The sequence below is a fragment of the Daphnia pulex genome, chromosome 5 (assembly GCF_021134715.1).
Source record: "Daphnia pulex isolate KAP4 chromosome 5, ASM2113471v1".
Classification (NCBI taxonomy): domain Eukaryota; kingdom Metazoa; phylum Arthropoda; class Branchiopoda; order Diplostraca; family Daphniidae; genus Daphnia; species Daphnia pulex.
In genome coordinates, this window is record NC_060021.1 from 1032132 (window position 1) to 1052524 (window position 20393).

Sequence of the window (20393 nt, forward strand, 5' to 3'; positions counted from 1 at the left end):
GCTGAAGCACTTTACATTTAAAAGAACACATTCGTAATGATTGCTTCTTCTTGATTTATTATTTGTCAGTTGCTATGCCGACGAAATTGTCCACTATAGATGGTTCGAAGGAAATCTGGGTCTCCATCATCTGGAAATTTACTCGACTCCAACGGAAGTGTGTGGATTGTGGACTCTCACCCTAATAACGTGGTGACGAAGCGGAGGGCTAAACTCCACTCTAAAAGTGTAAGCCCAAATCATATCGAATTGTTGAACAAATTTCGACGAGCCTCCAGCGAGAACTCGACCATCATTATTCCAACTGTCGTGGTTGGATACAGTCACAATCGTACAAAGCGCTCGTTAAAATAAGAAAAGAAACAGTAACCATTTTTTCGACATGAAAAATTGTTCAATTGAACGGTAGATGGTAGCAGAGGGAGCCGCCCAAGTAAATGCCCGTGGAAAAAAGGAAAAAAAGAAGAAGAGAAGCCAAAGCCAGAGCCCAACGTTGACCGATTTAGTGCCCATGGTTAAGCGCAAACAAAAAAAGAATTGTCAGCCAAATACTAGATTCAGTGTGCGTTCTGCGTTGTTTGTTATCGACTGCTTTTTTAACTTTTAACTTCTCACATTACGTATTGTTTGCTGGTGGACATTGTTGCTACGCCGAAACGGGAGCAAAATTTGGTCACTTGAAATTGCAATTTCTTCCCAGTGCGGATTTACGTTATTTCTTTCCTCTTTGGTGTTGTACATTGTACATATATTCGATGGTTTCATTCCAGACAGCCATGTCTGGAATGGCTAGACTGGGCGGAGCGTAACCGTTTTTTTTCTCTCTCTCTACGCATCCCGAATTGAAATTTTCATCTTCTTTCTTCACCGGGGGTCTTTTATAATATCCACCGTACAACAACCTTTGCCGAATCGAAAATGATGGGTGGAAAACTTTATTTTGTATTGATTGTTGCTCTGGGCTGCTGGGACCTTGCTTTAGGTAATTAATTCATTAAAGATAAGTGTCTTGTGGCTTGCGTCTAAACTATTTCTATCCTTTGAATGTACAGCCCTCAAATGCCATTGTGATATATGCACCGCAGAGACAAATCACACATGTGAAACAGATGGTTTTTGCTTTACTTCAACGTCTCTAAATAGAAAGACTGGAGCCCTGATTCATGCCTACAGGTACACATCTTCATTCTCACCTTAGTCTAAAGGCGTGAAAGTTTAATTACCATGTTGTCAGTTGGGTTAAAATCATTACTTTGGTAAGTCATCATCATTCGCTTGTTTGACTTGTTGGGATCCTCTATGTTGTCCACTAGACTGCAGCACAGCACACCATCAACATAGATGGCTGTCACTCTCGCTCAGTATTATTATTATTATCCCTTGAGGAAAACGAAACCATTTCATTCAACTGCTTTCATTTACTGTTAGTCGCTGTTCTTCCATTTGCCATCATAGCCGCTGTTCCTCTTCCCTCTCATTTTCTAGTCCTTCATTGTCTTTTTGGGTTTTTTATCCACTTCTTTGTCTTTGAAAACACCTTTGATGAGAAGTTGCCTTTCTCAATGGCAATCGTTGCCCCCGGAGAACCCCATTTTATGCCAGCCATCCGGTTCCAGCCCTCCCGACCGATTTCAAATGGTCGTCCAATGCTGCCAACACCGTGACTTTTGCAACGTAGAAAACGTGCCCACTCTGGCCTCCCATTTAGGTGAGTATTCTCCGTCTCCAGAAGATGAAAAAAAAGGAACCAAAAACCAAAAACTCTCCCCGACATTTTGCTAACTTTAGTCCCGTCTCCAACCTTCTTCTTCTTTCCCCCCCACCAGACGTGGCTTGTGCTTGCCAAAAATTGCACGAGGTTTGCGAAACAATCACGCCCCCCTGAACGATTCTAGTAATTTGATGATGATGTAGGATGAGTATATAATCTTTTTAAAAAACAAATAGCGAACAGGTTCCACAAAAACCTAACTCTCTGCTTGGCACACAATTTAATTCAATTGTTTTTTTAAATTTTAGAATAGTTGAAAAGAAAAGACAGGTAATAATAGATGGTGAGCATGTGTGTGTGCTGTGCTGCTTTCTTTATACGGGACTCATCACGATTTGATGGTCGGCGTGTTGGTTCAGCTAAATCGGACGTTTGGGCCCGACAAGTCAAACTGTACCATTTGATTTTATTTTCTATCTTCAATGTTGGTATTTTCAAATCGGCGATACAGTCACAAACACAATTTATATAGCAACATTGGATTTTTTTTTTCTTTAAAAAAAAATCGACTGGTTTAAGACTTGTCGTGTTTTTATCCCATGTGTTTACGTGTCGGGGGATTCTAAGTGTGTACGTCCGAAATCGGCCGGGATTCCGCTGATGTTTATTTTTGTTTTTCTCAATTTCTCACCCACCATTTTGTGATTCGTTGTGTTTACTTTGGGGGCAAATTGGCGCATTGGCTATTGATATAAAATAGATGCTTGGACCGAGTGCTGCTGTATCCTCCCGAGAACCCCATCATGTGTCACTACGCCCGCCCTCTCAACGACACATTTGTCGTCGGATGCTGCAAGGACTACGACTTGTGCAACCGCGATTTGAAACCCATCCTGCACGTCCGCAACACCACAGGTAATAACGAAACCGAAATCGGATGGAAATTGCCTCTTCGTAGCTCTCTGCCCCCTTCTTACTTTAGAGGAATTTGATTTCAGACAAGTTACCAAACAAAACAAAAAAAATGGCTTCTCTCTTTTCATGGCTTTTTTTGATTGGGTTTCTATTGTTTCGGCCGTTGGTTTATTGTTGTTTTGTATGTTTGTGTCTTTTGGGTTATTAGTGCCTTATCTCAGGATTGTCAAATCTTCGTTGGGATTGAGTAATATTGGTTAGTATTCCGGCTTTTTGTTTTGATCTCTCATTTGGTTGTGTATTTATAATTGTGGAAAAAAGGTGAAGGTGAAGTATGAGTCATTTATATCAGTATACTTATTCTTCTAATCAACATTCCTCGACTAATTCTAACATTATAATTTTTTTGTTTTCATTAACATGTTAACAAGCCTGCTCATTTTTATAACTTTAGTTTTATTTTGTTTTTTATTTAAAGCTAACCAAAAAAAGAATTAACCGCACGTATTATGTTTATTTGCTTGTTTTTCTTTACATTTCTTCCGCCTTTCTTTCTACTTTTGTTCTCTCTCTGACCAATCCACCAACCCCACCACCACCTACCGTTCTACTCCTCATTTACCTGTTCCCACAATTGGCGGCCCAGCTGTCTGAACTCGGTCGACTCCAGCGTCTGGTGTGGCGTCGGTAGCGACGACGGAGATGAGGTGATCAAGTACATTGACGAAGACGGCAATCCATTCGTTGTGGCATGTTGCCGCGGGGATTACTGCCGGAATGCCCAGCAACACTTAACCAATCACACTTTGCTCTCCGTCGCAGGTCTTTTCCTCCGCTCTTTTCCAACCAAAAAAGTCTTATCCTACATATAATTACCCCAGTCTCTCCCCCTGCTCTTAACAATTCTCTCTCTTTTAATTTTATTATTTTTCGAAATTTCGATCTCATTCCGGTCGATTTTCGGTTGTAATTCATTTTTTTTTTTTTAATTTGATTTGGTTTGTTCGTCTTTACCTTTTGAAACAGATCCGGAGGCCGTCGATTTGACTTGGTTCGGCTTTGGCAAGTGGGAGCTGGCGCTGCTCATTGGCATTCCCATCGCCGTCGGCATCTTATTCGTCATGATCCTGTTCAGCGTGAGGCATCAGCGGCGACGGCGGATGATCAACCGCCGCATGGTCGACATGGAGCATAATATGGATTCGGCCGACATACCCATTTTAGGTTGGATTCGAGTTGGCTGGGCCTTTGTCCGTCGCGATGGCAACAGCAGCATAATATCTTTTGTTTCTCAGGACACAACGGCGTAGGAGCCGCCTGCCTCAGAGACATAATTGACATGACAACCAGCGGCTCGGGTTCCGGCTTACCTTTGCTCGTCCAGCGCAGTATTGCCCGTCAAATTCAACTGATGGACATAATCGGCAAAGGCAGATTCGGAGAGGTATTTTCAAACCAAAATTATTGTTCCGGTGGGAATACAATCAATTATTATTATTATTGATGACGCAATTAGGTGTGGCGTGGAAGGTGGCGCGGTGAGAATGTGGCCGTCAAGATTTTCTCGTCCAGGGAGGAGCGCTCTTGGTTCCGCGAAGCTGAAATCTACCAAACGGTCATGCTCCGGCACGATAACATTCTTGGTTTCATTGCCGCCGATAACAAAGGTATATAATAATTCTATTTAAAACTACCAATGAAATGAATTAAATTAACATTTTTTTTTTTTTAAATGGCCAGATAACGGAACTTGGACTCAATTGTGGCTCGTCACCGACTACCACGAAAACGGATCGCTCTTTGATTTCCTCAACCGGACGACGGTGGACAGCACGACGATGGTGAGGATGGCCCTTTCCATCGCCACTGGACTCTCTCACCTTCACATGGAAATTCTGGGCACTCAAGGTCTGAATTTTATTTGTTAGGATCGATGGATAGATCGTTGATTTGATCGGTCTTGTTTGATCGTGTATAGGTAAACCGGCCATCGCTCATCGCGATCTCAAATCCAAAAACGTTTTGGTCAAGGCCAATCGCACCTGCGCCATTGGCGATTTGGGTCTGGCCGTCCGCTACGATGCCACCGTCGACACTGTCGACATTGCCCTCAACCACAGGGTGGGCACCAAACGTTACATGGCCCCCGAGGTTCGTTTTTTTATAGTTCTCACCAAATTTATGTTTTTAAATTTGCCGCCAATTTTTAAATTGATTTTGCGCTTTTCCAGGTTCTCGAAGAAACAATCAACGCCAACCACTTTGACTCGTTCAAACGTGCCGATGTCTACGCTCTGGGTCTCGTCTTTTGGGAGATTGCCCGTCGCTGCAACATGGGCGGCATCATCGACGAGTACCAGTTGCCGTTCTACGACGTCGTCCCCTCTGACCCGTCCATCGAAGAAATGCGCAAGGTCGTCTGCGTCGACCGCCAGAGGCCGTCGATCCCCAACCGGTGGCAATCGTACGAAACCCTTCGGGCCATGTCGCAGCTAATGAAGGAGTGCTGGTACGCCAACGCAGCTGCCCGTCTAACAGCTCTCCGCATCAAAAAGACGCTGGCCAATTTGGATGCCCCGGAAGATGTCAAGAATTAATAAAAATAACAACACTGCCCCCCCTCCCCCTTCTCCTTCCCGTTGACCTTATGTCAGAAAAAATTAAAAACAGATAAATGAACAGTTCAAATACGTTTGTCAGCTACTTATATACATTTAGTACGTCTCGCTTTGTTTCAAAACAATTTAAGTGTGTGTACGTGTGTGTGTTGAAAAATGTGAATGCGTTGGGAGTGCATGAGAGTGTCTCGTAACCCCTGCCATCAACCCACTTTTTTTGTTTTTCTCTCTTTGATTGTTGATTGTGTGGATGGTGATGATGATCTGTCTCCTGATTACTAGCTGTAGTAATTCTGTTTTAAAAAATCAATTCATTAATTATTATTATTATTATTCAGTCTTTAAATTTTTTTTTTCTTCCTTCTCCTACCCCCTGCCCTATTATCTCTATGTGACCGAGACACACATTTATATGATACCCAAACTCACTCATCGGTACGATTCCGAAACAATTATCGCGTGTTGGAATTTTGTTTAATTGCTTTCAATTTCATCCAATCCAAATTTCGTTTCAGAAGAGTATATATAGATATATTCATCATTTATGTTCTTTTTTTTAATGTCCTCCAGCTCCTAATTTTGTTTTTCGGTTTTTTCAACATGAAACAGTTATTGATGACACATATACAGAGTCAAAAATTCTTTTCTTTTCCAATAATTTTCTTTTTTTCTTAATCTTGTTTTTTTTATTTTTAATCCGACGATACTTGATACGACAAACGATTGAATTTCTTATTTTGATCGGATTAACTGTTAGTCGATTTGGTTTTCCACTGAAATTTTAATAGGTTAAAAAATTTAACTTTTGTTCTTTTCTTTAGGTCTGCCTAAAAGAAAAAGTATTTCAGGAGTCAACACTATTAGAATGTAGATAGATGTATATATGTATAGTTATGTGCTTGAATATATACCGTATATGAATATATATACGTATACACTTTAAAGACATGAAGCTATAAACATGTAAAACTATTGCATCTTCTTCAATATTAATAATAATCTTCCAACATCAACATAAAAATTAGCAACAAATTAGAGAGAAAAAGAAATTCATCATCTTCTTTATATATAGTATATGTATATGACTTTGTCGAACGGAATAGTATACGATTGGTTTGGGGGAGAGGGGAATTATTTCATATAATATAAATGTGTTTTAATTTCGTTTTTTTTTTGTCTTTTTGTCTTCTCCATTAATTTAATGGGAACTTGTAGAGTCTTCGCGCTGTGGGCGCACGGCGCCGCTTCTCCGCCAAAGTCTTCTTTTTGGTTTAAATCCTCAGCTGCTCAGCAGTTTCGTCACTCTCTTGAAAAGCCATCAAGTTGATTTATCAGGAGCCCAAATTGTCTTCTTCTTCTAGAATCGACTGTCGTCTTCAAACAGACGACCGGCCGCCCAAGTTCAATAATAAAAATCTTTTTTTTTTTTAAATCATCTACCTAATTTAACCCAATCACTTTTCTATATAATCTACAAAAACATGGGATCGATGCTACATGATAATTGATCAAATCGGCGGAAGGAAAAATGAATTATTAACACGAATATTAATTGTTGAATATTTTGTTCTTTGTCTTGAAGTGAGCCGACGATAAATAAAACCAAACGAACGAACCGAAATTCTCAATCTATATAGCGCGGAGATCATCTATAAACTCTTGTAAAACGCGTACCAGCACAAACCAAAAAAAGTTTCGAAAAAGTAGAAAATGTATAACGCGGCACCTGGCGAGTTGATGACGCAATGTCATCATTGTTTGGGAGGGGGTTATTAGATTTTTAGTGTTCGTCGCGGTGGCTGATGCTGAACGACCGATTGCTGGACGCCGTCATTTCTAAACGGCCGACAGCCTCTTCTTCATCTTCCTCTTCGATGGCCGTGTCGATGTACTCCTAATATTCCAAAATTAATTTAGAAAATTGATAATCTTTGAAATTTCATTTTAAAACTGACGTCGACGTCGGTCATCATCTGCTTGGTGGAAATGGTCGTCTCGTTGCGCCGGATGACACCTTTGTTGATGTCCGTGTCGAGCCGGAGGAATTGGAAGCGACGCAACAGGAACACGGCCGGAATGGGCAGGACCGACAGGGTGGCCAGCAAACCGCCAACGATCAACACCCACTGCGGGTAGGGTGTCAGAAAGCTCTTGCCCTGGAAACCAGCCAAAAAAAAAGTGAATTAATAAATGATAAACCAGGAAATATGATGGATGGCGGTCAATGGGTTCTTTTCATGGGCGTCGGTATAATAAGGCAAACGAGTCACGCGCCGGCCCATCACCCAGCAGTCCCAGCACCAGCACCCACCTCTTGGGCATTCCAGGCATAATAGGCGGGTTTGTCGAACGAGCGGTAAATGATGGACGCCACCAAGAGGACGCTGATCAATACGGGGCCGACAAAACGCCATGTGATCTGCCAGTAGGGCCCTGGCATGTGACCCGTCATCTGCAGGATGTCTTGCGAGAATCTGCCGAATAATTGACAATTTTTTTTAATAAATTTAGAACTTATGAAACGATCGCTCGGATAATTAAACAGAAAAGAATAAAATATGATTTCATATGTCAAGACGGCCCATATAGTATATAAATGCTCTTTTAAAAAAGGAATTAAATAAGGAAAATTACGCAATCTGCTATCTTGTAAATTCAAGAGCAGATCGATACGATATTACTATACGCCGTTTCCAGGGCGGTTTCACGCTCAGCTTATTGTTCACCTTATCGTCGCCGGGAGATGCCAACTGATTCGATTGGAACAGCGGCAACAATCTGAACCTTATAGTTCGTTACATCAAAGATGCTATCATCATCTGGCAACATCTTCCATCGGTAAAATAAATAAAAAAGGAGGAATAATGATATGGCGACACGGTTATCTAGCCATTTAAACGGACCCGTCAATAACTCTTATATTATACTGTGCTCCTAAGTAGATTTCTAGGTCATGCCCAAAGTGCCTAGGGAGATTATCTCTAAGACGTACTTTCGGTGTCCATAAATGTACATGACGGCGATGGACTCTAGGAGGGCGATAAAGATCAATCCGGTAGTTCCGGCGAACGAGTCGAAGATCTTGACCCAGTACTCGCCCGATCCGGTCACGAACAGCAGGCCGATCAGGTAACTGACGATGCACACGGCGGCTATTATACAGATAATAAGTCAAAAACCAAAATCGATATAATAATTGATATGGGGATAAAAGTCTATACCGGAGACGACTTCCTTGCGGGCTCCGCGGACGATCTGAATGTCAAAGACGGTGCTGATGACGCCTTCGAGCGTGCCGATCTGGGAGCCGACGCCCAGGGCCAGCAACATCAGAAAGAAGAGAATGGCCCAGAACGGGGCCGCCGGTAGCTCGACGATGGCCTGCGTGAAGACGATGAACACCAGACCCGTCCCTTCCACCGACTAGATATAATAATATTTTCCAACAATCGAAAAGAGCCGATTAGACAAACACAGCACACACACATACAGTTCATATCATTCGTCCGTATGGTCTATTTGTCTGGTACGGTCGGGTTATTATATTCTACATTGATAGTCCTTACACAGATGATCAAACGAGACGAGTATTATAAAGAATAAAAAGCTGACTCTGCTGCTGCTTGCATTCTCTGAATAAATCGATCCTACTGTACTATACATATCCTTTGTCTGTTCAATAGTCATCTAAGCTCTCTCTGCCTTGATGCCTCACATATCCATTCTGCTCATCCACATTCATCTCTTTCATATATTTTTCACGGCAAATGTAAATAGGTACACCACAAAAGGCGCTAGATGACGAATGGATAATGGCTGGTCATTCTAGGCAATCGTATATATAATAGCCTATATACTTTCTGGATATTAACTCAAAGAAGTATTATACCATTGAAAAAATAGACACTTGAAAACAAATCAAGCGAGTCTGAGTGAGCCCAGGGCAACCACCGTGACTTTTCACTATTCAGAGATGAACCTTTCGCATTTGATCTTTTTAACTACTTTCTTAATATTATGCAATTTCACCTCGTTCATGATTTCTTCCAGGTTGCAACCTCGGAGTCCCAGGTCTTTGGACTCGTCGCGGTACTGCAGGAAATTGGCGTAGGCCTCGTCTGTCAAACTGCCGTTGACGAGTAGACCGGGAAATCGCTGGCCAATCAGATCTTTATCGCTGTTATATAATGATGTAACAATAAGTTATTTAAATAATTTTGAAAATGGAATAATGAAGAGATATAATATAACTGACTGGTTGACGCAGAGGTCGTAAGAGCGGACGGCCTTGAAGCCGAGAATGGCGAAGATGACGACGCTGGCGTAGACGGCCGTGGCCGCGTTGCAGACGGACAGGATGAGAGTGTCTTTGACGCAATTGTTGCGCGGCGGGTTGTAGCTGCCGAAGGCGATGAGCGAGCCGAACCCGATGTTGAACGAATAAAAGACCTGGGTGGCAGCGTCCAGCCAGACGGTCGGGTCCAATAATTTGTGCATCTGCAAATCAAATCAAATATTGAATTTTAAAAAGTAATAAAAACACGTTCAATCATTCAAATAGGATTACTACATATTCCAGTTATTTTACGACAGTCTAACACGAATATTTCATAATTTGCTTCGGTAAACACTAGACAATTGAATTGTTTGATAATCAACACAGGAAAATGAAGTCAACAAAATTTGAATTTGTCGCTCTTTCATAACTCTTACGCCGGCATGGCAACATGAGCACCCCGGCAATTTTCCAGGTATTTCAGATCACGCAATCACGAATGTCGTAACAACAGCTGTCGTCTCCCAAAACACATAAAAAAATAAATCATCGATTTTCTTGACTATATAGCTCTAAAAAACAATAATTTCTGTTTGGCAAATCCTGAAGATGGAAGAATAAGGAGCTATTTACTATACAGAAAATACACATATGAACGTTTTCTATATACTTGTGGTTGTAGCATGTGGGCTAATCCAGCGCCAGCTCCCTTGAGGGTGATGCCTCTGATGAAAAAGATGGTGAGAACGGCGTAGGGGAAGAGCGCCGTGAAATAGACAACCTACACACAAAACAGAATAGAATCATAATAGCACATAGATCAGCCATCAGCACTGAATAACCGCCCATGTAACAAGTATAAACCATTTCACGTATGGACACACAGATGTTACAAAGAATCAAAATTTACAATAGAACATCGTTGGCTTATAAACTAGACACAAAAACGGGACTTTTATAACTCACGCCAGCCATTGTGGGATGAACACAAAAACGACCAATGGGATCGAAATGAATTTTTAGGCGGTAAAATTCAAATTGAGAAATTTTTTTTTAAATGATACCTTTCCGGAAGATTGGATGCCTCGCATCGTGATGAAGTAAACAATAATCCAGGAGAGTAGAAGACACAGGGCCATCCACCACTTGATGCCTTCCGGCTGGTCGACGCTCGGCGAAATGTCCAGGGCCGTCCGGTACCAGAAGTAAGCCGTTTCGGTGGCGGCCGTGCATTCCTTGACGGCCGTCCCGTTCGAATCGATCGGACACGTCGACCAAGGTAGAGGAGACTATCATAAATCAAAATTGAATCAAAATCAATATCAAACATAGATAGAAATTGATTTATATTCGATTAAGTTATAGTTAGACCTGGAAGGAGTTGAACAGGTAGTAGAAACACCAGGTGATGATGACGTTGTAGTAGAGGCCGACGAGAAAGGCGACCAGCGTCGAAGCGATGCCCAGACCGCCCAGCCACGGGTGGATGAGATTCCAGGCCCCGAGCGAGCCCTGACGTAACTTCTGCCCCAGCGCCAACTCCACCAGGAAGAGCGGGATGCCCTCCAGCAGTAGCATGACGAAGAACGGAATCAAAAACGCTCCTACATGCACAGACGTAACAGGATTATATAGGTAGGTCAACGAAATCACATGCCAAACAACAAACAGCAGCAGCAGCAGCAGCAAATAGAAATGTAACATGAATAAGGACAAAAAGAGAAGTGGATTATACACACAGCAGCACCAGCACTCAATATTCACGAATGCGTTTTTCCTTTTGAACGCCTCCAAACGTGCCAATCGGATCACGTGTCCTCCCCCCATATAGTCTTACCAGGGATAAAGACTTATAGACTATATAGACTTGGTTCATCGTCACACGCAAACTATAACTCCAGCACTTTGAAAAAGTATCTGATGTGGAAGGGGTTTATTTTTGCTACTATATTCAAAACAAAATGCAACTATACATAGTATAGGAGCCTAAATACTTTTGACACAAGGTTTATAGATACACATGGACGCAGTACGGAAACCTGTCCCGGTCTTCTTCATTACACGCGCTGTCACATTCGATCGATATATTGGTATTATCTATATAATATCTGTTTTTTTGTTTGAAATCTTGTATATAATAGCGACTCTATCCGGTCCTTTTGCAAGAATTAAGAGTGGAAAAGCATCTGCTGCACACCAATAATAATGGCGCGTGTATACATAAAAAAAAGGAAATTTCTCTAGAAGCTTTTTCGTCTTTGTTGTCGATTGATTACATTACGTCGATGAAGATCTCGAATCAAGTCGGCCTTCTTTATATCTATACACATGTTGTCTATGTATAGCTCACCGATGAGAGTGTATTTAGCTATATAGCGCTCACGTCGTCGTCTCATCTTCCAGGACGGAAACGGAAGCGCAGATGAGCGCGAGCGCGATGACGCTCGTGATTCGCAGAAACCTGTATAGATGTTGGCTCTCAGCTCTCTCTCTGTTTGATTCACTTATTCATCTGTGAACATTGTAGTAAATATATATGACTTTGGCTGTATTACATATATAATACACGACCTGACTTCTTTGTTTAAAAAAGAACCAGCCGTAAAATAGAAATGGGATGTTATATACTACTAAAATTAAAATCTATAAGGCTTCTTTTCCTACATAGCTATTACGCAACACAGTTATTTGGGTCGTATCCGTTTTGGCTTTGGGAAAGAGCGTTGATTGCCTTTTTTGTTTGGGCTATTTTATTCCCATCGATTCTTTTCGCGATGAATACAAGAAGTGAACTCGATGTTACATTGGAGATTGATGCGACTGTCGCCATAGTGATCAACTCTATAGGACGACATTTTTCGCGTGAACCCCTTGGCATTTTCGAGTGATATAGCATACATTTAATACCCATCGAACGTATTTGGAGGACCCATTACTATTGCTGCTGGCGCGTCTCTATCGCGCTATATCGATTTCGCCGTCGGATCGAATTTTCAACTCTCTCTCTCGTCTCTCTGGCTCTTTTTTCTCTGTCTCTTTCATCTACGTCATGCGCGCCTGATTTCACGCTCTCATATTTGCCCTTCCCCCAGTCCCAGTCTTTACTGCCGTGTATTGGGTCTATCTATCCAATTTTTGTTTTCTATATTATGTGATGTGCTTCTTTTTTTTATTTTTATCCAATCGATAAATCGCAATTACAATTTTTTTTCGTTTTTTTTGGGGGTTGCGATGCATAAAAAAATGTCCCACTCTGCTGATTTGTATTTACAGTTTGGCTGATTGCGTAAATTATTCCGTATTTATACAAATCATTATTTTGATTTTGTTTGTTCGCTGCGGGGTTTGGGCGCCCGCCTGTTGACTTGCATTACATAGTCAAAAGGGAAAATACATAGTACTCAAAATAGATTCGGGTGAATAAGAAAAAATAGAAAAACTATATTCGATCGAAGGAACTTGTAGCTATTATATAAGGCGCCGATTGTATTTTTTTTCATCATCAACCAACCGCGCCCAGTCTTTTTTTTTTGCATCTCCTATATCCTCGCTCTCGACAGACATAATATAGAAAAAAGGCTAAAAGTTTCGAGTGGGCGATTATATAACTTTGGCTCTCCTATTCTTTTTTTTTCGGTGGAAAACTCTCTCTCCGCGTTGTTATAGATATAACTAATGATTTGATCCCCTCATTTTCCACTCTTTCAAACACACACGGTGTGTTATATACTATACTGCCGCTGCTGCTGCTGCCTTTGTGCTACGCCGCTGATTGCAGTGTGTGTGTCAAAAACGGAAGTCCGCGCGCTGACGGCGTGCCACGCGTGGACATTTGCGCGGAAGGATGAAACGAAAATTATTGAAGCGAAAGATAGCAGCGCAGACGACAGCACAGGATGGACATGTTGTCGCCCCAGAGTGCAATTGTACATGTATACGGAACTATATTAATATACATCCGACTTCCCGAAAACGAAACGAACATTTCTATAGCTCTTCTGATGCCATTAAAAATGAACAACATCAATATCGCAAAGTTATACTATGTCGTCATGTTTTCCCCAAGGTTTTCCCTCTGTTTCGCTTATGCATCTGTTTTGTATGGTATATTTGATGGCTTTTCATCTGCGTCGGTGAGCTTTTAGATCCGGTACATTTATTTAGAAAGAAAACTATTCCGATATCGTCTATGGGCAATATTTTTAAAAAAATACATTTACGGAAAGCATCCTTGTTCTGGATACATCACATTATAAAATATGTCATATAGTCTATAATAAGAAAATGAATGGATAGATGCTGCGCATCTATGCGTGACCCGTTTTCTACCCACTTCATTTCAACTCTCCATACGTGATGGTATCTAATACGAAATAATGCTGTATCACGCTTTCCCAGCAGAATAGCTCAGCATTCGTCAGCACCGGACAGATCGATTGCATCACTGATTTCAAAGTTTATGGGAAGTCGGAGGAAGAAGAGGCGAACTTTCTCGCTCATTCTCGGAAGTGAATTTTTCTATTTACTTTCAAAAATAGAATACAACATTTTAAACTTTGGAATCCAATAACATAAAATGTTGGGTATATACTCGTACTTCGGAATCGGAAACGATAGAATCAAAATTATCGATAATGTAGTCAGTATAAAAATGACTATTATTATTTGATCGACACGTTCACTAAATAATTTGCCTTTACTCTGGCCTATTAGAATTTGATTATTAAATTTCGTGCGGAGCGCGCTCCGACGTCTACTATATAGTCAATCATTTGCTCATTTTCCTGTGTTCATTTTGAAGGGTGAGCCGTATAATATATAGAGAGGAGTAGGAGGGAGAAAAATGAAATGAGAAAAACAAAATAGAGAGTAGAAAATTCATTTAAGAGATTGGTTGGCTATATAGCTCTATGAGATTGAAGAAGTGATGAACTAGACAAGACCTGCGCACGGGAAGGAAGTGGGCGCGCCAGATTCGATCGATAATCAACCTTCTCGTTTTCTATCTGTAGCCTACTAGTACCCTATAGTAAGTATATATAGTACTTGAGCGTTTCCTTTTGGCCGCGCGCTGTGATGATGCTAGCTACTTTTCTATATAGATAATAGCCATTAAGGTCTTCCCGAGGGCCGGCGGTTATTCCCTCATTATTGAAAATAAGAAAACAAAATTGTTATAAAACATTTCCCCGCAAAAGTATTAGCCTATATAACTTTTCCCATCGTTACACAGATTTTTCGGTCGTTTCTCTTATACAATTTCGTCTGCGTTGTTTAGCAGAAGAAGACATAGCAAGACCAGACGTTGTACTACTTATATATCCTTTGTTTGTTTCCCTTTTGAATATAAAGCGCGCATCAGACAATTGCGGCGCGGAAGCAGTAAAAGATGAGTATATTATATTAGGCTATATTATACTGTATATAATAATCGTGTGAGTAATAGGTCGTTGTTCTGCACGTGTTGTTGCGGGAATCGGGAACACGAGGCTCTAATAGATATATATACGCGACGACGAGAGCGTGGGATCACGCCGCAAATCTCCCGGTCGCAATCAAAATCACGGAACGAGTCTTGTACACACTTATACTACGTGTCCTTCACGCCCTTCTGGTTCTCATTGAAAACGCTCATATGATATATACAAGGGACCACAAGTTCTCCGAATCTGTTTGATGAGTTCATGCCCCTTTCTTTACGCTTCTCCAACATCCATCAAAACGATCAAAACACACACAGCAAAGAGGAAACGCAATTGATATACTATATATATCTACTACTACTGTGTGTCTATATAATACCGGGATGTATCGCAATATTGATCTGATAAATGAATTGAGATGCTCTCGTATTTTGTTTCCTTTTCCATTTTGTATCAACTTTATGTTCTCTCTAAACAAGAAAGAAATATAATAAGTTAATCATTTCTTTTTGTAACTTTTGGGCATAGTTTCTCCTTATTTGTCTTCTCTCTCTTTTTCGTAGACAGAGACAAAACTTTAAGGGTTATAACTTGGAGGACTCGACGAGACTTTCAATTGCACGACTGTCTGTACATGCGCGCCAAGAAATGTCGTCACACCGACTTTCTCCGGGAATCTAACGAGAGCTCGTATGGTATGTGCTACGGCGCTCACCTACTCATACATCCAACAGACAGCAGCCTGTTGTTATTCAATACTAGGAATCTAGGATGTAATACCTATACTGAAAAAACCTATTTACTATTTACTTGTCAAGAATTATAGAAAAACCCAATTACGTGTTGAACGTTTTGATAAGAGTAAAAAATCAGAAAGGAAAAACATTTGCGGATGGGAACAATTCCAGCGCATAAAAGCGCAAAGAAAGAAGCTCACTCAATGCTGCTCTGTTATATTCTTTCTACTGGTTTTGGCAACCAGTATATATATAATAGCGAACCTTTTTCTACATAACTCATGCATCGGGCATTCAACATGTCTGCCGTGTATATGCGCGCCCCAGGATTAATATTATATGCAAACAGAGAAGAATGTAGAGCTAGCAGCTATAGAGCAATAACAAGGCGAAGCCCAGCAGGAACAGCACTGTGAAAACAACACAGCAGACGCGCGCTCACTCGCCGACCAAATTCTATAGCCTATATACCAGCAGGAGCTTTTTTGCTAGAGCGCCTTATGTGGCTGGATGGATTGGACTGGGATCCCCACTTTTTTTTTGCTGGGCCGGAAATGTTATTGTGACGCGTATACCAGCAGTGGCATATAAATAAGAGAGAATCCGTCTAAGAAACAATCGAGATGTTTTGTTCTCTTCTCTCCTATGTATTTTTTTGGTCGGCTATTAGAAGTTACACAGCACACTTATAGGTTACAGGATCTCGCACTTATAACTGAATTGCCACAGTCTATGTATATAGGCTTATATCTATTTGCTATACGTGACGCGATATATCGAATTACATTGCGACCTTTTTTCCCCTCTTCTTTCCCGCCTAAGTGAATTTGATTTTGACAGCTATTTTGGGTGTCACGCACAACAGCCGAGTCTCAATATGGCGACTAGGTCAGTGAAGACGATACACCTCATTATGGTACATAAACAACATCCATCTATAATTAAGATTTTGAATAATGCGCGCTCTTAATCATTTCCGTCCACCATAGCCCCACGGATGATTAGCCAGCGCGAATCTGACAAGTTGAAGTTTAAAAGAGGTTAAATTGCTGTAGGAAAGGAGATTCTGCGAATGTTCCTTTCCGCGCCGAGAGCTAATACGTTATGAAAGGTCATCAATAAAAGCTAATAGTTGGGAGAGTTCATTGTGAACGATGTTGCCGGATCTCTCAATGGCTCTCCACGTAGATATACACACACTGAATGATTGAACGGCGAGATGTTTTCGCCATCGATCCGAATATTTTTCAGACCAAAAGCAAACTCTCCTATATCGATATAGTGTACACATAGGCAGCACGGGAATATATATAAGGCGAAAGGCTCTCTTTGTCGAAGCGCTCGTTGACGTTCAATCAATAAACTTATAGATCTATCTCCGAAAAAGCAGCAGCACAGCAGCAAGCGAGAGCTGATGAAATACATCGGCGCGCTGCTTTTTGATTACTCTGAATAGTTTTGATGTCCTTTTGTTTGTTATTTCGCTCTTGATGCGCCCACCCTGACAATTGCCAGCGCAGCATCAGCGCTGGATACTTTCCCGGCGTATAGACAAGAAGAATATTTATTACGCGGCTTGCTGTTGCGGTTTGGAAGAAAAAAAATAAGGATGCTGTAATACTACGTACCGCCTCCGTTTTGCTGGACCAGATAAGGGAAACGCCAAACGTTGCCCAATCCCACCGAGTATCCAATAGCGCTCAACATGAACTGCAATTTATTATCCCATTTTTGGCGCTCGGGTAGCGACTCGGGCACGTGAAGAACGGCATCGTTGACCACGCTGCTCTTATTGTGCCCCGCTGATGTGGCAGCACCCGACGGCAGTAGCGAAGGTCCTCCTGATGTCGCCGCTCCTTCGGATGAAACTCCTCCTGATGCTGGCCCCCTATTATGAGGTGGTCGAAAGTTCTGCCGATGACTGCCGTCAGCTCCCGTGTCGCTCCCGTTGAGGAACATCATCTCCTGCCCGCTGTCGTCGTCATCCGCTCCGCCAGCAGAACTCCGCGGAGGTGTCCGGCTCTTGACCGTGGTTGACATGACTCTCTCGTCGACGAGACCCAATCAATAATAATAAAGAGCGAAGCTGATTGGCAAGACACCAAATTATAAATCGGAGAAAAAAGAGCGAAATTCCACTGGAAAATGACGTCGACAAATTCAATACAATTTGATATATCCGCGCGAAGCGATAGAAATTAAAATAAATGGAAGAACTAATATAATAGACTCCACTCTTATTGTTAATAGATATAACTTTGCTGGTATAAAGGTAACGCGCGCTATACAAGGTCCGTAGTTGGCCACCGACTGAAACTACACCCGTGTATCGCAATCGTGAATGACGTCGAAGACAACGGCGCGGGGACCAAACACACACGCAGTAGAGAGAAGAGACCAGCAGGAGGAGGACGAACATATATATAAGAAGAGGACGGCTGCGTGCGGGTAGTGGATAGGATATGCGCGACGCCTACGCGCAGTTATTGACTTTCTGCGATTGTGTTTGTGTGCTGCCGCTGCTGCTGCTGTGTATATAGTGCGTGGTGGTTGCGTGCTGCTGCTGGTGCTGGCCCTGTGTGATATGCCATCGTCACCACCGTCGCTTCTTATTTCCCAGACTCATCTATATGGTATATACAGCACATATATAGACTTGTATAAATACTATCTGGATTAAACGTAGTTGGTCTCTCTATATATTTCGTCTTATCGTCATATTGGAGACCCCGAGCTCTTGTATTTATTTTTTTTTTGTGTGTGTGACTGTTTTCTTTTGAAACGCGTCGTCAACAGGAGCTGCAATTGAATGCTACTTTTATGTGTGAGGACGCGTCTATATAACCGTGTCAACACCAGTTTCATCATGGCGTGTAATAATGTTGTGTATTATACATGTATAGCTGCTGGACGCATCAATATAAAAAGGCATTTGGCAGCCTATCCTTAACTTGAAAAAAGCAATTGATGCTCAAAGGAAACTGCTGCTGGTGAATTTAAATCATAACTCCCAGTTGGGATGATTTTATACGTGTATTTGTGTAATTCCGGAATTTGTAATTTAATACCCCGTTGGCCTGTGCGGCTTTCGTACAACAAGTTGTCAATTGAAAGCTGCTGATATACCTAATTATGCTGCTCGTTGATTGCGCCATCAAATTCCTTCCTCAATCAATTTGCGTTACATAATTTTGCCACTCTGTTCATCAAACGGATTTATTTTCAATAATAGATCCTCATTAAAAATTCATGTCTTTTTAAAAAGAAACAAATCTTTCCATTTTCACAATTTCAGATGAGGTAATCATGTTATTGAATCCTTCATCTCATATCGAGAACGCGCGAGGACATGTCCGATAAAAAAAATAACAAAATAAAAGACAAAAATTATTATGATGCTTTTTAAACCAAAATTATATATTCATACCATATTCCCATATACGTCGTATACATTTCCCATAAAATGCACGTGTAGTTCAATATATTTTAACTATACCGATACACCGCATTTCTCACAAACGTTTTAGCGAGCATACACGACATTCGATAAGCGGACGTATTATATAATAGCATAGTATAATAGTATATAGTCAACTTTTAACCAGCAGCGGTGGTGGTAGTAGCGACGGTGGTGGTGGTGGTGGCCGCAATCAAAGCCTGGGCCAACTGAGCTAGAAGAAGAGCCAACAAGAACAAGCAGCGTTCGGCTATACATGGAGTGGAGTTAACACAAAATGGAAAATGCAACATTATAAATAACGTGATGTAATATTTTAAATGTATATATTGGGCTATAAGATAAACTCAATTGTTACCAGGGCCAGCATCAGAGTCGGTTCCAAAACTAGAACTGAGTGACTCCATGTTGTCCTAAAATACAGATTAAAAAAAGTCAGTCTAAATCTTTAATCAGCTATATATAGCTTAAATAAATAACAACTTACGGCGATCAACTGTTCAACAAATTGGGGATCGCCGAGAAGGTTGGCCAGCTCTAGTTTCACGCTTTCGGGCAAATCAGACTCTTGCACAGCCTTATGGGCGTCATTGATCAGGCTTTCAGTGTCTATCGGACCCTTCGGCTGAAATTAAATTGTTTCAATTCAAACACATTTATTTTGACTGAATTAAACTGTATTTAATATATATAGTTCTTACCAGAACAAATGCTGTTGCGCAAGCAACGATGGCCAAAAGGACGCAAATCTTCATGTTTTTAGATCGGGTAACTGAATAAGGTACAATGATGCCATTTTCAGTCCGATGATATCGGTTTATATAGTCCACCAAGCTTCAGGGCGACTGTGCTGGGTTCACTCGCGTTCACTCGGTTGTTCTCCTACAGGAACTCATCGCCCAGTCGCTGACTCGCGCTGACTCTAATGCAGCTGTCGTTTTTCGAGATATTCGTGCGGTTCCAACGTGTGCTAATCGGTCCGTCGAATTCAACAAACACTTTGGCTCTCCTGACGTCAATCAAACAGACTGTCGGTTAGTTTTTCAAACAAGAATATTAGTAATATGTAAACAAATAACGGTTGGAAAGTGATATTTACCAAAAAATTGTAGCGATACTACATAACTATTTGGATAGAACTCGAAAAGGTGGTTTTGTGGTTTTGAATAATCGGTGCGAACTGCGAAGGGAACCGACGTTCATTTTATTTGCGTTCTTTTCTATAAGCATGCATGTGGCACGAAACAGGTTTTGCT

General features: G+C 41.4%; 3 protein-coding genes across 6 annotated transcripts; 1 reads left to right on the top strand and 2 right to left on the bottom strand.

Moving 5' to 3' along the window:
- The first annotated feature begins 302 nt into the window (after positions 1–302).
- On the top strand, positions 303–5886 carry LOC124193305 (TGF-beta receptor type-1-like). Of its 4 annotated transcripts, XM_046587062.1 has the most exons (10): positions 468–982; positions 1053–1173; positions 2472–2626; positions 2835–2882; positions 3653–3850; positions 3922–4070; positions 4143–4293; positions 4367–4534; positions 4605–4777; positions 4858–5886. In XM_046587062.1, exons 1-10 carry the CDS (start codon positions 919–921, stop codon positions 5221–5223), a joined length of 1593 nt encoding a protein of 530 aa, XP_046443018.1. In that variant the 5' UTR covers positions 468–918; the 3' UTR covers positions 5224–5886. The 4 variants fall into 4 exon arrangements, with proteins under 4 accessions (XP_046443021.1, XP_046443018.1, XP_046443020.1 ...); XM_046587065.1 differs by lacking the exon at positions 2835–2882 and having other exon boundaries at positions 303–982; XM_046587064.1 differs by lacking the exons at positions 2472–2626; positions 2835–2882 and adding an exon at positions 1551–1708 and having other exon boundaries at positions 474–982.
- Positions 5887–6006: 120 nt separating this feature from the next.
- On the bottom strand, positions 6007–18072 carry LOC124193304 (sodium-dependent neutral amino acid transporter B(0)AT3-like). Its single transcript, XM_046587061.1, has 11 exons — positions 17309–18072; positions 10892–11124; positions 10585–10809; positions 10191–10301; positions 9500–9741; positions 9274–9421; positions 8466–8667; positions 8237–8396; positions 7556–7718; positions 7200–7400; positions 6007–7138 (listed from the first exon to the last, which is right to left on the bottom strand). The coding sequence occupies exons 1-11, from the start codon at positions 17718–17720 to the stop codon at positions 7025–7027; spliced, it is 2211 nt and encodes a 736-aa protein (XP_046443017.1). The 5' UTR covers positions 17721–18072; the 3' UTR covers positions 6007–7024.
- A 1004-nt stretch (positions 18073–19076) lies between these two features.
- On the bottom strand, positions 19077–19997 carry LOC124193767. Its single transcript, XM_046587728.1, has 4 exons — positions 19839–19997; positions 19625–19762; positions 19496–19550; positions 19077–19387 (listed from the first exon to the last, which is right to left on the bottom strand). Exons 1-4 carry the CDS (start codon positions 19890–19892, stop codon positions 19278–19280), a joined length of 357 nt encoding a protein of 118 aa, XP_046443684.1. The 5' UTR covers positions 19893–19997; the 3' UTR covers positions 19077–19277.
- Between the last annotated feature and the right edge of the window lie 396 nt (positions 19998–20393).